Here is a 16143-nt window from a genome sequence, read left to right as displayed (position 1 = left end):
TGCTCGTTTATATCGACGACTTAAGCTTTTCGTCATGAGAATATCTTCTGCGTCTACGACGATCGCATGGCGTCTTTTGTTAGCCGATTTCTAAAGCGTGCAACAAACAAGTGGATGGCTATTGTAACTGGAAAAAGGATAAATCGTGGAGCTTCCTTGGAGATCCTTGGAGACAAAGAGATGTCAATCCCATCGTTGAAATTGAAGTTAGAAAATTGAAATTCTTTAATGGTTGCCTACTGGAAAGGCAACTTTTGTGAAACATTACAACATTTCCGCTTTATATGTGATTTCAGCATGCATTGGATATTATGTTTATCAGGTGTTGACTGATGTTGTAAAGCCAAAAATCATTGTGGTCGCTTACGAGAGCTTATAAATAAAAGAAAATCTCAGTTGGTGTTTTTAAATTGTGGTCGTTAACGGAGCTGGTCGCACCGATAAGTTGGTCGCTTACGAGAGCTTAGAATTACAGAGTTTGTGTGACAATTCAATCGGTGATTCGTGATCGTGGTCGTTATCGGGGCTGGTTGCTCACGAGAGCGGTCGCTCAGAAAGTTTCGACTGTACTTAATTTACTTAAATTCAATCGAAAATATTGCAACAGCCTTCCAAAATCCGCCGATTGAAAGGGGTACTTTATCACACTTGTTACTTTGCTATGATGACTGCTGCAGAGGCAAGTGTAAAATACTATATCTGCAGATTCTAACTGCCAGTGCTGAAAAACGAAGCCTTTTTGTTTTAAAATAGCGGCGTTTTAAAGGCGAACTGTCACATTTTGGCGAATGCTAAGAAAACTAGACGAAACTAAGGCTATAGTTTTCTTTACGACTCCCTCATTATCACACAAATCTGTCATCTTCTGTACAGTATTGTTTTAATGCTGTACAGTTAGTCAAATCAGCGGCTGAAGTCAGCCTTTCGTACCTTTACTCTAACGATTCAACACTACGATTGTGCTTGTTTTCGCAAGAGCACGCGCATGCGCATACGTTGTTCAGCACTGTCATTCTAACCTGGTTTTGGCGGGCACCGTTCGCAAGGATTCCCCCATGCCTGCCCTATGGTTGCGCAGCATAAGTTCCTCGTGCACACTACCCCGATCAGCTGGCTGTGGCACATACGGTTCTTTACGACTGTGTAGCACGGACCTGTGCGGTAATCTGGCGAGAAATTAAGCACAATATATAAACAGAACAGAGCGCAAAATAGTTAGCGCGATACAATGAAACTTAATACAGCAATACTAGATATAGTCCAGTAAATTCTATCAAAAAAGGGGTCAACCTACCACAAACTACAAGGTTCTCAACGGTTTTAGGTACAGAAACATCTTCTCTATAACATATTAAAAGTCCCCCAATATCACAATAGAGCAACAAGCTCAAAATTAGATTTTTTTTATGGAGAGTAAGGTCGGACGGCGTGAAGACTCTGGCTATCCTGGGAGTTTTTGATCGGCTTCAACAGCAAAAAATTGACTATTCTAATGTTATTGATGGAAAAAAAAAGAAAATGTCATTAATCGATAATAAACAAAATAAACCCATACATTTAACTAGTATTTGATTTATTCGGCCGGAGTTTTGAATATAATCAAATTAATTAACGCGCCGATTGGCGTTTTTGATGGATACGAGCAAATGACGCAACAAAGGAAATTGATGGATACGAGCATGACTTTTCTACCAAGCAAATGACGCAACAAAGGAAATTGATGGATACGAACAAGGCTTTTCCACCAAGCAAATGACACAACAAAGGAAATTGGTGGATACGAACAGGGCTTTTCTACCAAGCAAATGACGCAACAAAGGAAATTGATGGATACGAACAGGGCTTATCCACCAAGCATATGACGCAACAAAGGAGATTTATGGATACGAACAGGGCTTTTCTACCAAGCAAATGACGCAACAAAGGAAAATGATGGATACAAACAGGGCTTTTCTAACAAGCAAATGGCGCAACAATGGAGATTGATGGATACGAACATGACTTTTCTACCAAGCAAATGACACAACAAAGGAAATTGATGGATACGAACAGGGCTTTTCTACCAAGCAAATGACACAACAAAGGAAATTGATGGATACGAACAGGGCTTTTCTACCAAACAAATGACACAACAAAGGAAATTGATGGATACGAACAGGGCTTTTTCACCAAGCAAATGACACAACAAAGGAAATTGATGGATACGAACAGGGCTTTTCTACCAAGCAAATGAATGCACGGGTGGCCTAGTGTGTTAGCGTCGGCCTCTCACCGCTGTGGCCCAGGTTCGAATCCTGGCTCAAACTAGGGATTTTTCCGGGTTCCTGCCTTGATTCGAATGTGTCACAAGTGAGTTGAAGTTATTCTCCCGTGTTTCCAGTCTTCTCGGATAAGGACACTAAACCGGAGGTCCCGTCTCTTCAAGATGCCCTTCATTAACCTGAAGCGAAGGGACGTAAAAGAACCACTGGAGACGCAATAAACCCTCTGGCAGTGACCACCCCCAGTGACAGTGCTTACAAACCGAGGGCCATATGTTAGAAAACTGTATATTCGATTAAATATGTCTCCCCTCGATAAACAACGATTAAACTTAAACTGAAACGCAACAAAGGAGATTGATGGATACGAACAGGGCTTTTCTACCAAGCAAATGACGCAACAAAGGAGATTGATGGATACGAACAGGGCTTTTCTACCAAGCAAATGACGCAACAAAGAAAAATTGATGGATACGAACAGGGCTTTCTACCAAGCAAATGGCGCAACAAAGGAGATTGATGGATACGAACATACCTTCTCTATAAAGCAAATGGCGCAACACAGAAGGTTGATGGATACGAGCAGGGCTTTTCCACCAAGCAAATGACGCAACAAAGGAGATTGATTGATACGAACATGGCTTTTCCACCATGCATATGGCTCAACAAAGGAGATTGGTGTATACGAACAGGGCTTTTCTACCAAGCAAATGACGCAACAAAGGAAATTGATGGATACGAGCATGACTTTTCTACCAAGCAAATGACGCAACAAAGGAAATTGATGGATACGAACAAGGCTTTTCCACCAAGCAAATGACACAACAAAGGAAATTGGTGGATACGAACAAGGCTTTTCTACCAAGCAAATGACGCAACAAAGGAAATTGATGGATACGAACAGGGCTTTTCCACCAAGCAAATGACGCAACAAAGGAAATTGATGGATACGAACAGGGCTTTTCCACCAAGCAAATGGCGCAACAAAGGAGATTGATGGATACGAACAGGGCTTTTCTACTACGCAAATGACGCAACAAAGTAAAGATTGATGGATACGAACATGACTTTTCTACCAAGCAAATGACGCAACAAAGGGGATTGGTGGATACGAACAGGGCTTTTCCACCAAGCAAATGACACAACAAAGGAAATTGATGGATATGAACAGGGTTTCCGCCAAGCAAATGACACAACAAAGGAAATTGATGGATGTGAACAGTGCTTTTCTGCCAAGCGAATGGCGCAACAAAGGAGATCGTCGGGTACGTTTGGCGCTAATGTGACTTTCACGTAAGATATTAAGGTTACCATGAAGAAGGACCAGTTCCTCTAAAATGCTAAGAACAAGCAACTGTTTATAACCATACTGATTGATGCCCTATGCCACAGCCAGTGCGAGACGCTTCAGGCAGACAGCTACGCTGACGTGCTTGTCAAGAAAGCTGTAGAGTCCGCCAAAACAAGAACGACCGTGCTAGTTAGAGACGATACAGATCTTCTTATCATGCTTTTATTCTATGCCGATCCTGATGGCCATGATATTTACTTCATCCCTGGGCCTAAATCTAATATTCTTCGTCTGCGGGTGTGGAATATAAAGAGAGTCCAGCTGCAACTAGGTATGTTCTCGGTTGCGACACAACATCTCGCGTGCATGGAATCGGGAAGGGTGCGTCGCTTAAGAAGTTTTTCTCGTCCTCTCATTTTCGGGAGCAATCAAATGTGTTTGTTGCAGGGACTGCATCAAGAGATGCGGTCGCGACGGCAGGTAAAACTGCACTTGTTCTGCTCTACAACGGATAGCCAGGGCAAGTCCTCGATTATCTAAGGTACCAGCGTTACCAGGAAAAGCTGGCAACGAAGACCAAGCAAGACCAGCCAAATAGCCTTCCCCCAACATCAGCTGCAGCCATATATCATAGCTATCGTGTCTACGTCCAAATAAAGGATCGTAAAGAAGAAGTCAATGCCAGCTTGTGGACAATGTAAAGGCTCTGGTTGTGCAAACTCCACCATCCTGACTCAAGAAAACGACTATACGGGGCTTTACAAATTTTCTCTTTCACCCTTGATAACCGATTTAAGACTTTCTTTTGCCTTTTATGTCTCATATCGAGTAAAAGATATGCAATTAAAGCTCCATCGTTGTCAAATTCGGTGCACTTTGCGTCAACATACACTCGCGCACTCCCAAAAACTAAATTGTAATGTATAAAAAAACATGTAATTTTTGTATAAAAATAGATATCATTTGTTTGTACGTCTTTAATCTATAATATACGTCACAGTCAATCACGACTGCGTCTCGTTGAACCTTGACAATAACAATCGATATGTGACTATAATCAATTCGGGTCCCGGCAACTTTAAAATATCCATTGAAAGATATCTGTCATTGCATGATTGTTGATATGTCATTGCATGATATAGTTACTATGGCATTACTATTGTAGAGTTACAGCAATTACACACCTGATTGGCACCTTTTTCCTGCAAAGCCGTAGGGACATGCACATACATCCGGTCCAGTGCATCTTCCGCCGTTAAGACAAGGCTCCGTACAGACAGCTGAAACAAGCGAAACAATGTGTTGGTATATAGACGAACTACCGTACAAACAGCTGACGCCAGTAAAGCAGTGTTGGTACAGACGAACTTGCGCGTAGTTGGTAGAACTTTATCAGAGAACATATATAGATAAAAAGAGAAATACACGAAAGATTTTCACAAGAGCTAAGATTAAGATATATTAGAAATTGACATTAATGATATTTTTTTTTACAAAATTTCAGTTTTTCTACAACTCGGAATACTTAGTGGTCTGCTTCAGAACCGTAAGGCATTCGTACGTGTTTCACAAAATCGTCCCGTGTACCCCTTAAGGCATGTACATGTGTCGTCTGTACATGATCCGCCATTGAAACATAGAATTTTGCACCGTTGAGCTGAAAAAAAAAAGAAAAAAATGAAGAATCTCAAAGTGGATTGTGTAATGTTGCTACGGGTCACAAGTCAAAGTCGACATGGTTCATCCTGTTAATTACCTCAATTCACCTTGCCCCAATTAACATTATATTAATTTACTTTCACATTCATTACCACCAACGTTATCTTCACCTTCACGTTTACTTTGACCTTCACCTTCGCTTTGACCTTAACCTTCACCTTCATCTTACCCTTTCCTTTACATTTACCCTCAACATAACATTAACTTAACCTCCACCATCACCTCTAACTTTAAATTCGCCTTCGCCTTCACCTTCGCTTTCGTTTTCACCTTTATCTCAACCTCTATATTAACCTTAACCTTAAACTTTACCTTAACCTTCACCTGTAACTTAACCTAACCTTGACCATCGTGTTTTTACCTTTATCTTCACCATCACCGTAACCTTTACTTTACCTGTAACGGTGCCAGGGCACTGCGGGGCAAAGTTTCCTTGAGGGCAGCGACACACGTTAGGTCGAACACAAATCCCAGTTCCGCATCCAAATCGACAAATTGCTGCAATAAACCAATACAATATATAGTTTAGATTCAAATATATCATCTACACTATATAGAAAATGAAACAGCACATTCGGTGTTCTCTACCCAACCCGACAACAAATTTGGAATGAAAAATGCCTTCTCAATCCGAATACTCCGATTCAGATATTAATATTTACATTCTACCAACCGACATGTTGTTGCAAAGCGACAATATTGCCATAGCTGTCAACCCAACTTGACAAAAATCTTGTGAAATCGGGTGAAATACAGTAAATATGTGGACAAAAAAAAAACAAGGAGCCAATGCGGGTGAATACAGGGATGTATGAACATTCTCACAAAAATTAGGCTTGTGATGAGGTCCAAATCTTGTGACACCCGCCTGATGCGGGTGAGTTTGACAGCTGTGTTTTGCTGATAAAAAATGTTAAATTGGACAAGCGATAAATTGGTGATAAGTTTCTAATTCCGATAACGAGGTTTTGGGGGAAAAAACGGAACGCATTCTGGAGCCAGATTTATACAGTCTATCGAAACCGTCATATTCCTGCGATAAATATGAGCAGAGCAGACAGAAAATAGACACAGAGAACAAGGGAGGATGTTACTATAAATATTAAGCCACTTTGAGAAAGAACGAAGAGACAAGAGGTATGGGGAATTGAGGGATCAAACGTCTAAGTGACACCCTTCTTTCCTTGATCCAACAAACTCTTTGCCAAGCAAAGGTATTCGGTGTTATCCCTGAATCAAAATTAATCATTTTATTTCCTCACTATTTGGTACAAATGTGTCTTGGCAAAAAATATTAAATGTTAGTTATCCTCTAACGCACCACTTCCCTGACCCAAAACTAGAAGTAATATACCTGTGTACATTACTTGCACTCAAACTCGCGATCTATTTGCGTCTTTATACAATGCCCAAAGCTAACTATATCCACACGTCTTCATTAATGGATATTGGAAGTTTGTCTGACCCCATATCAGGCACAACACAATTGAATTCCACGCAACTTAAGGCCCTACTCTGACGCATTCTTCTTCTGTCTAGATAACGTTCTCGTCTTAGAATAAAGAGAATAAAAAAAAAACAATCAAAATCCTATTCTTAGATCAAATAATTATTTTTCATTCGAGAAAAAAAAAAGGATCATATTCTCCTCCAGGAAGTTACGCAAAATCAAGAAAAGTTGACCTTTCAAAAGACAATTTACGTTTTTTTTACTATGTATCTCTATTCTGGATTCTATTCATTGTATTTCTATTCACTTAAACTGGACATTCACACGACTGTTCGTAATAACGAAGTAAATGCCGAAAAATTAGTTTTTTTTTTTTTTTTTCATTGAGCATATGATAAGTCATCAGGCATGCAGTGTCTTTCTGCACGTTTGAGAGAACGCCTTTGACCTATGGTAAAATCCCAAGAACTTAAGCCCTGTGGAATCCGTGCAAGCATCTAACATTAGAAGGCTTGGCTACTTGGCGGACCACAACGTCCCGACGCCATGTACGGACAGTATTGATGGGCCAAGCAAGACCCCGCCATGTACGGACAGTACAGTATTGATGGGGCAAGCAAGACCCCGCCATGTACGGACAGTACAGTATTGATGGGCCAAGCAAGACCCCGCCATGTACGGACAGTACAGTATTGATGGGCCAAGCAAGACCCCGCCATGTACGGACAGTACAGTATTGATGGGCCAAGCAAGACCCCGCCATGTACGGACAGTACAGTATTGATGGGCCAAGCAAGACCCCGCCATGTACGGACAGTACAGTATTGATGGGCCAAGCAAGACCCCGTCTTTCACGTTAAACTGAGATCATTTGTAGGGTTACTAAAGTGCCCTTGCCATTTGTTATTGTTTCAGTTTCATATTGGAAGGCACAATGCGCTAAAATCTCGAAACAAAGTTTTATACTCTAGTTAACAAATTCAGAGAAAAATATCGTATTGGCTTAGCCAATTCAGCCGATGGAAATGGGTGCTTACAGGCCCTTTCCTAGGGGGGTGCAGGGGGTGCGAACGCACCCCCCCACCCAACAACGGCCGAAGGTCCGATTTTGGTTCTCTAGTGTGGTATTTCGGTTCTCTAGTGTGGTATTTGTAAACAAAACTATAAAGCATTAGATCACTCTGGTATGCAGCCAAATCCGACAATAAACGTCCCGTGGAGATAATGCAAAGGCATAAAAAAACCTTTTTTTTTGGGGGGGGGGGGGGGGGGTGAGGGGGTTTGGGTCAGATTTTTATCAGAGATCTCCCTCCCCCCAGTCCCACTCCCTCCGAAAAAGATTTCGTCCCCCCCCCCCCCCCAATAAAAATCCTGCTAGAATGACAAAATGGCGGCTGCCAGAGGGCTGTCACCATAGTTACACCATCTTGTTCCGACCGCAAACTATTGATAGGCCAAGCAAAACCAAGTTGATCAAGGTAATCTGAGGCCGTTAGTACTGTTATTTACCGTGAAAACCTTCTCGGACGAACTCGGTAAACATGTATCATTCCTCGTGGATCACACTACAGACCAGTGCAACAGCCCTAAAATTTCGCACTAATTGTTGACAAATTTTTCTAATTGACAATTAATAAAAAGAGCAAATAGGTCAGAAGGACTAAAACGCACGTGATCACGCCTACATAATATCTAAAAATGATGTATTGGGAATGCCCAATACACAGTCCAGTCCTGGGTTCAGTCCAGAGTCCAGTCCTGGGTTCAGTACAGAGTCCAGTCCTGGGTTCAGTCCTGAGTGCAGATTTTACTATGGACCGAAAATGCTAAAAAAGATCTCGCGCAGCAGTTTTTGTTTCGTTTTGTTGATGCAGCGTCAATTTGGCTCAAATAAATGTCCACATTAATAACATTACCGAAAAGACTGGTAGAAGCATTCAAAACAGAATATTCCCAATAAGCCCGGGGCTCTATGTCGACCCCTAGACACCGAGGGCGAAGACAGGGTCAGAGAGAGCCTAAGCAGACGCTTACAAATATATGTCATTTATAAAGGGGTATTCACAGAAACCCTCGTTCGACCTATAAGTAGGGTAGTCTGTTAACGAATGAAGAAAAAGAGTCAGGGACCTCCACTGAGGCTACTGACAGCGGGGGAGAAATTTGCAGTTAATTTGACCTGTGTTGATAAGTATAAATCAGTGTCTTTAGAGGGGAAGGAGGAATGAGAGCCGAAATTCACCCGGAATTGCAGCCAGGGGCTGAAATGAAATAAAAGTTAATGGGGATCTTATTCAGACTGATAGAGGAGTAGTTCCTCGACAAAATGGTGAAATATGGAATGGGATATAGAACGGAAAATATATAAATAATATCCCTCCATCAGACGTTCAGCGTTCAGACACAGGACGGTCAAAATGACTTGAAATCCATTTTTTGTTTATAGCCAAATAACACCTCTTGTTCTTTCAACAAGCGCCGTTGTCTCATTATCTCGCCCGCAGCAGGTAGGTCAAACATTATCGGAGGCTAATTCGTATGTAAACCCATATCCATCTCTTCAAATTGCAATTTTGTGCTTTAAAGGCCGGGCCTTTTTTCCTTTTCCACCGGGCATGACGATAACGTCTCATCAATACAATACAATTACTCGATGGGTTACTGAGCTGGCTTTCGTAAAGAAGGCGGACCAAAATGAGCCTATAACTCACTAGTAATTCCCTTCCGCCTTACACATAGGTGAGATTGATTGTCGATGTTCACTTATTAAACTTTACAAATTGCCGCTACATCATGACGTCGGCCCTAAAGTCACACTATCAGACAATGAGTTACAAGGCGGGTTTAGAAAGTAAAGAGGACTCTAGTTCGAGTGGTAACCACGGGCTTAACGCTCGAGGATTGCTAAGTGGACGTATTGACAAGAATAGACCAGGCTATCTGGGTGGCAAAGGCTGATGCAAATTCTATAAAAATGAGTTTTAAGAACAATACTTTAGGACAATGTTCGAGATCACCCGATTTCTTCAGTCGGACACAAAAATGGATCTTTAGGGAGCGCCCGCGAAATATGCTGCGTCTCAGAGAAAGATAGTTCAGGGACATATTACTTGTGTAATGACGTTGACAAAAACGTCAAAGTAATGCTCTTTGGCCAAAGAGTGACCTTTAAATATTTTATGCATATCGTAGGGCGAGAAACAAAAGCGATTTATGTCGACACTTACAGATAGGTCAGCAACTGGGAGAGGGGGAGGGGAGGGGTGAATGCACCGCATCATAACTGCCACCAGTCAACACAATCACCACTACCATTACCATCACCACCACCATCACAATCATCATCACCACCGTCAACACAATCACCACTACCATTACCATCACCACTACCGTCACCATAATCATCACCACCAGTCAACACAATCATCATCACCACCAGTCAACACAATCACCACTACCATTACCATCACCACCACCATCACAATCATCATCACCACCAGTCAACACAATCACCACTACCATTACCATCACCACCACCATCACAATCATCATCACCACCGTCAACACAATCACCACTGCCATTACCATCACCACCACCATCACAATCATCATCACCACCGTCAACACAATCACCACTACCATTACCATCACCACTACCGTCACCATAATCATCACCACCAGTCAACACAATCATCATCACCACCAGTCAACACAATCACCACTACCATTACCATCACCACCACCATCACAATCATCATCACCACCGTCAACACAATCACCACTACCATTACCATCACCACCACCATCACAATCATCATCACCACCAGTCAACACAATCACCACTACCATTACCATCACCACTACCGTCACCATAATCATCACCAGCACCACCATCGCCACCACAATCACCACTTTTACTACAATCATCACTTTCACCGCAATCACCACTTTCACTACAATCATCACTTCCATTCACCATTATACACCAACGCCGCCACCACATAGGTATGGTGTAAGCAGGTTTATCTTGAAGCTATACAGTATCAAAAACGTAAGACATTATTTGAAAAAAGGATAGGTACGTATTAGATGCCACTGACTTGGTTAAAATTTAGATACATCGAAAAATGCAAAAAAAAATTAACAAAAAAGTATGGTTTGAAAAGTATATTTGATATAAGATTACCACCCACGCGTCATCAACGGCGAAGTGCAAGCGCGTACAAAATGGCACAAATAGGGCAGGTATTTGGAGGGTAAACTATGCCCCATGTTCCACAAGGCATAAAAAAGGTAATAGGGGTAAACTAGCCGGCGCAGTAAGCATTTCTGTGGAGTTTCAGCGGAAATAGGAGGGAGCAAGGTCATACTCTTTGCTCGCATTCTCCTAATTCACTCAAACTCAGGAGCGCTTGCTACACAGCGCATGCCTAGAGCAAACATTTAGTTGTGCTATAATCCCACGTGAGACATTCTGTCTTATCAAAAGCCACACAAGAATTCCTAAGGCTATCGCTATTATCACTACTTATTCCACTAAACATTTGGAATTGATGATAGTAATATCATTCAATTAATGGAATTATCTGATTGACACTCAAAGCTAATTTCACCGTAAAAAAGCTCTGATAAGTAGGACAGCCTGGAAGTCGAATTCTCCTTGGAGGAGAAAAGCTAAAATAGAAAAAAAACAAATGTAGTCCCGGCTCGTTCTGTCAAATTTTCTTGAAAAAAAAGTACAGTCATATTTATTTTTGCAACAGTTTATAATTTGTATAATCAGATTACACATCCGCTTTAGTAAAGCTTCTAACTACTTATCGCCTAGTAACGACGATAAACATAAATGAACTTATTTCTAATATCGCCTCGTTATTTTGCGCTATTTAGTCTAGCTCATGGGCTCCCTTACCCCTTGTTATCGAGCAATAAATACCAATAAACTGTGTCTTAACCGGTAAAGACCATAAAAAATACAATATTTCTAAATAATAATGTATGAATTAAGGTCGAGATTGTGTATTTTAGGGCCAGAATGCAAAACGGAGAGCGTGCCTTTTTGTTTTTACTTTTCGTGTGCTTCTATTTTGGCGCACAAAAGTGTTGGCACATTGGCAGACGTTGATTATTTTTATCGGGATTATCTTGTATCATTTCAATACCTGGAGAAAATTGTCGACGGTAACAGTCACACTGAATGCCAGAGAGTTCAAGAAAACGTTAATTTGGAATTAACATCCGAAAACGAATTGCCGGAATAACCGGAAAACCTGTGTCGAAAAGAATAGATTTGACATTTGCAAAACATTCACCGTGACCATGATACCAAGTTGGTCGGAGCGGCTTTTTCGGGTCAGAGTAATTGTCCATGAAATCTAGATGCGAAAGGCTTGTGGTGAGTTAAACGAGCTTTAAATATATATAATAATACAGTCGTTGTACAAAGAACATTGTTATTTTGACGAGGTGAGTTAGGATATCGTGCGTTCAAGACATCAGGGTCACCAATAACCACGCCATTGGTTAGCATGACCGCTTAACTTGCATTTTTTCATAACTGTCATGACGCCAAGGGGATTGAATCAACGCATGACAAGCTTTTCAAACAGTTCTTTGATTATTCCATTAAACATCGTTAAGCGCACTTTTTCCACAAAAGTAAAACTTCCAAGCATTTGGCCTATCTTAAGAGGGCCAGGGGTTTTAGCTGGGCGGAGCGCGTGCGGATAACTGCGGTTTTACTGGATGCAATACACTTGAAAAGCATCCAAAAACCTTGATATTACTTGATACTTACGTACTACACAGAGTCCGAGTGAAGAACGCTGCTGCCAACCAGGACAACAGCTGGGGTTGAGGAGTCCTCCGCAAACATGGGGGCTGCAGAAAATTAATTAATCATTAATTGAAGGCTATAAATAACATTAGTTCCCACTGTGAAAACAATAGGGATAAATAAAATTAATAGGTTACTGTAAGTGTTCGACAGAAGCAAATTTTGTAAGGGATAGTCACAAGTTTTGATCCTACTTAAAAGAGGGAATTTGTGTGTATGATGCTTGCCGTAACGGCAGGCTAGCCACTTGGCACAGACAGTAGCATCCTTAAACTCGGCCGACCTCTGGCGCGAAGTGAGCAAACCAGCATATTCAATGACACTTATAAAAACTGCGCTATGTCTAGTGAGTATATTAGTATAATAGTTTACATTGTACACACGTTGTAAAGCTGCGCGCGTTAGCATTTTGAGAACACGCGTGTTTTACTTACCCTTGTAGAATCTGGTATTGTTTTCGTGGTGGAGGGCTTGGTTGGTCTTGGAACTGCAGGGAACCCTGTGAAAGGCATAGTTCCAACCACGAGAACAATAACCAAAGTCCTAATCTCAATTTTCCGTCCATATTTCTACAGTTGAAGCTCCCGATATTATTGTTCTTCGTTCGGAATTTCCTAAGGATTCTTTGATTAGAAAAATCCGCCGCGTATCTTACCACAACGCAGCACTAGATAGCTGCGTTTGAACGCCGTGGATAAAATAAACTCTAGAGAGCACTCGCCGTGGGTCGCAGTCTTTGACTAAAGCAATCCACAATGTGTGTCCGGCCTAGGAAGAGATCCCACCACAGCCTAGAACCCGACGGCTCTAAACTCAATGAGAAATCCGTGGACTTGCGAGTTTGGTGCGCTCACGGGTAAAACACGATAAGCGACTCCAATAATCTCTCCGTTGATCGTCGCAGAGGGCTGCTCTCACTAGAAGTGTTGTTGACTTCTAAGGTATTAGTCTAGCATAGCATCCTGAGGACTTATGTCAAGAAACGACAGATATCTGGCAGGAAATTAGATATTCCGACAAAGTTGACCCGTGCTTTATTTAAGCAAGCGCGAATTTGATACCCCTATATGTGGGATAATCCCGTCCCAGGTCCCCGTGGTTCGTTTGATTCGTGACATCTCCATGATCAGTTTCACTTGCGGACGGTGATTACCGGAAATGCGGTGATTGGACGGAGTGGAACTATGCGCATTCACAGCCAGCCATTGTGCGTCGTAAATCATAAAGAAATTTCGCTCCTCACGCAACCGGAGGGTCCCCTCAACCTATCACTAGAACCCCTTGGGAGGGTCCCCTCAACCTATCACTAGAACCCCTTTGCAGGGTCCCCTCAACCTATCACTATATCCCCTTGGGAGGGTCTCATCAACCTATCACTAGAACCCCTTTGGAGGGTCCCCTCAACCTATCACTAGAACCCCTTGGGAGGGTCCCCTCAACGTATCACTAGAACCCCTTGGGAGGGTCCCCTCAACCTATCACTAGAACCCCTTGGAAGGGCCCCTAAACCTATCACTAGAACCCCTTGGGAGGGTCCCCTCAACCTATCACTTCACTTCCTTGTGGGTTGTCACGCAATACGCAATCTGTCACACGCCATAGAATTGTTATGCGCTTTATTTTATGTTATTTTTTTATTATTATTTTTTATTGCATTGTCTTTTCTAAAAGTATAATAATGAAAAGTAGATCATAAATATTTATGCGTTTTTGGTTCATTTTTAATACGTGATGCACCATTCTACCAGGGTCTGGATGGGGGGGGGGGGGGGTCAGCATGTCGGCAGTCAGTTAAATTTTGGTAGAATTATCTGTCTTTGTCGGTAAATCTCAATTAGTATTCGCTTTTCTACCAGATTTCATATATAAACTAGATAAACATTATTTGGGATTCACTAGTAATTAATAATTTATTAGTAATGGCTTAATAATTGACAGGAAATACACAGTGCAGATTCTGAAATGGCTGAATTTAAGTAGACTGACGATGGAAGTATTGCCTAAAAGCGGAGCTCCAAACGACCAAATCTTTGCTAATTTTCACTTAATAATAAATATTATTAAAAACATTAAATATTATTATATCGTTTTTGACGACGTCAACGATTTCACAGATCACGTGACCAGCTTGTTATGCCGCCTGCCCCCCACATCTACATGACTCATAACAAGTTCAGTTGTCATACGATGTTCTGGCGTCAGGGTAGTTTTAATTTATTGACGTCATCGATGGCGTCACGTTACTATCTCATTGCACCCCACTTGAAACATACATCACACCTACCGAGTTTTGTTGTCATACGATGTATGATATATTTTTTTATTTAGATGACGTCATTGATTACGTCACATTCACGTGACCAAATTGGTTCACCCCCCATAAAACATTCATGATACATACCAAGATTGGTTGTCATATGATGTTTTGTTCATGAGATATGGATATTTTTAAAATGAAATCGTAATAGTTTTGCTTTTAGATGACGTTTTTATATTTTATCACGTTTTTTGCTTTAAGTGACGTCATCGATGACGTAAACACCTGCATGACATTTATCGAGTTTGGTTGCCATATGATGTTTCCTTCGAGAAATATAAATATTTTTTTGTTTTAGTGACGTCATCGATGACGTCACAAATCATGTGACCACATATTTGCACCTCCCTTGACACATTCATCACACCTGCCAAGTTTGGTTGTCATACGATGCTTTTAAAGGACAAACGGACAGACGGACATCACGTCACGAAAACTCGACTCGATAGGTTACCAATATTTGTTACCGTATTGTTTTATATACCACTTTTTCTTAGATATGGGGCTCGGCTCACGCGGCGCTTCGCTTCGCTTCTTTAGCTCCGCTAAAAGTACGGGAATAAAATGTCGGTAGTCGGCAACTATTTTTTGTCGCTAGTCACTAGTTTTTTTTACATTCTGTCGGTAGTCGGTTTCTTTTTATTGCGTATAAACAAGGTAGAGTTATAGCACCACCCTTAAACAATTCATGCATTCACAGGAGCCGCCGATTACAGAAGGGTAGCTGCTTCATATCAATATTTGGGTGACCTTCAAACACGCTCGGTCAGTCTCTTGGATGCCTGGGCCTAAGGACTTTTCAAGATTAGTAAGCAAATGTTTTTCTTGACAAATTTTTGCCTCGAGTCTCAATTGACAGGAATCGTTATTTTTTACCATGTTTTCTGTAGATCCGGGATCGGGAATGGGCATCAATTCCCAGGGGAATATGTTTGGTATGACAGGTTATATGCGGGTTGAATTTTGGAATACGCTGTACGCATACATTGCATGCGTTTGATGGTTTCTGCTGTCCGCTGCATGTTACGTGCAAGCTAATTGTATATTTTTCCAACCCGGCCTGCGTCACACGAATGTCAATTTTCAACCCCAGAGCGGAAAACCTCAACCGGTGATCCCTGGCTGAAAACTCATTTATTTGGTGATATTTGGTGGATACCGGGTTTTACTTAAACCACCGCCACCACCACCACCACGCCCCCCCTAACTGATGAAATATGGCATGTAATAGGCACGATCCTGGCGACTCGAATTGTTTGTTATGCAACT

General features: G+C 41.6%; 1 protein-coding gene across 2 annotated transcripts in view; it reads right to left on the bottom strand.

The window, feature by feature from the left end:
- The window catches only part of LOC5510408 (fibrillin-1), a 95916-nt gene extending 82329 nt beyond the window's left edge, over positions 1–13587 (bottom strand). For both annotated transcript variants that reach the window (XM_048727463.1, XM_048727464.1), the window contains exons 1-6: positions 12992–13587; positions 12519–12601; positions 5668–5769; positions 5114–5209; positions 4737–4832; positions 1020–1166 (exon numbers count right to left, since the gene is read on the bottom strand). In XM_048727463.1, coding sequence (XP_048583420.1) covers positions 1020–1166; positions 4737–4832; positions 5114–5209; positions 5668–5769; positions 12519–12601; positions 12992–13122 — 655 coding nt within the window. In that variant the 5' untranslated portion in view covers positions 13123–13587. The remainder of the gene's footprint in view (positions 1–1019; positions 1167–4736; positions 4833–5113; positions 5210–5667; positions 5770–12518; positions 12602–12991) is intronic.
- Positions 13588–16143: the final 2556 nt, after the last annotated feature.

Source organism: Nematostella vectensis, chromosome 5 (assembly GCF_932526225.1).
Source record: "Nematostella vectensis chromosome 5, jaNemVect1.1, whole genome shotgun sequence".
NCBI lineage: Eukaryota > Metazoa > Cnidaria > Anthozoa > Actiniaria > Edwardsiidae > Nematostella > Nematostella vectensis.
This window is presented reverse-complemented; position numbering and strand designations above follow the sequence as displayed.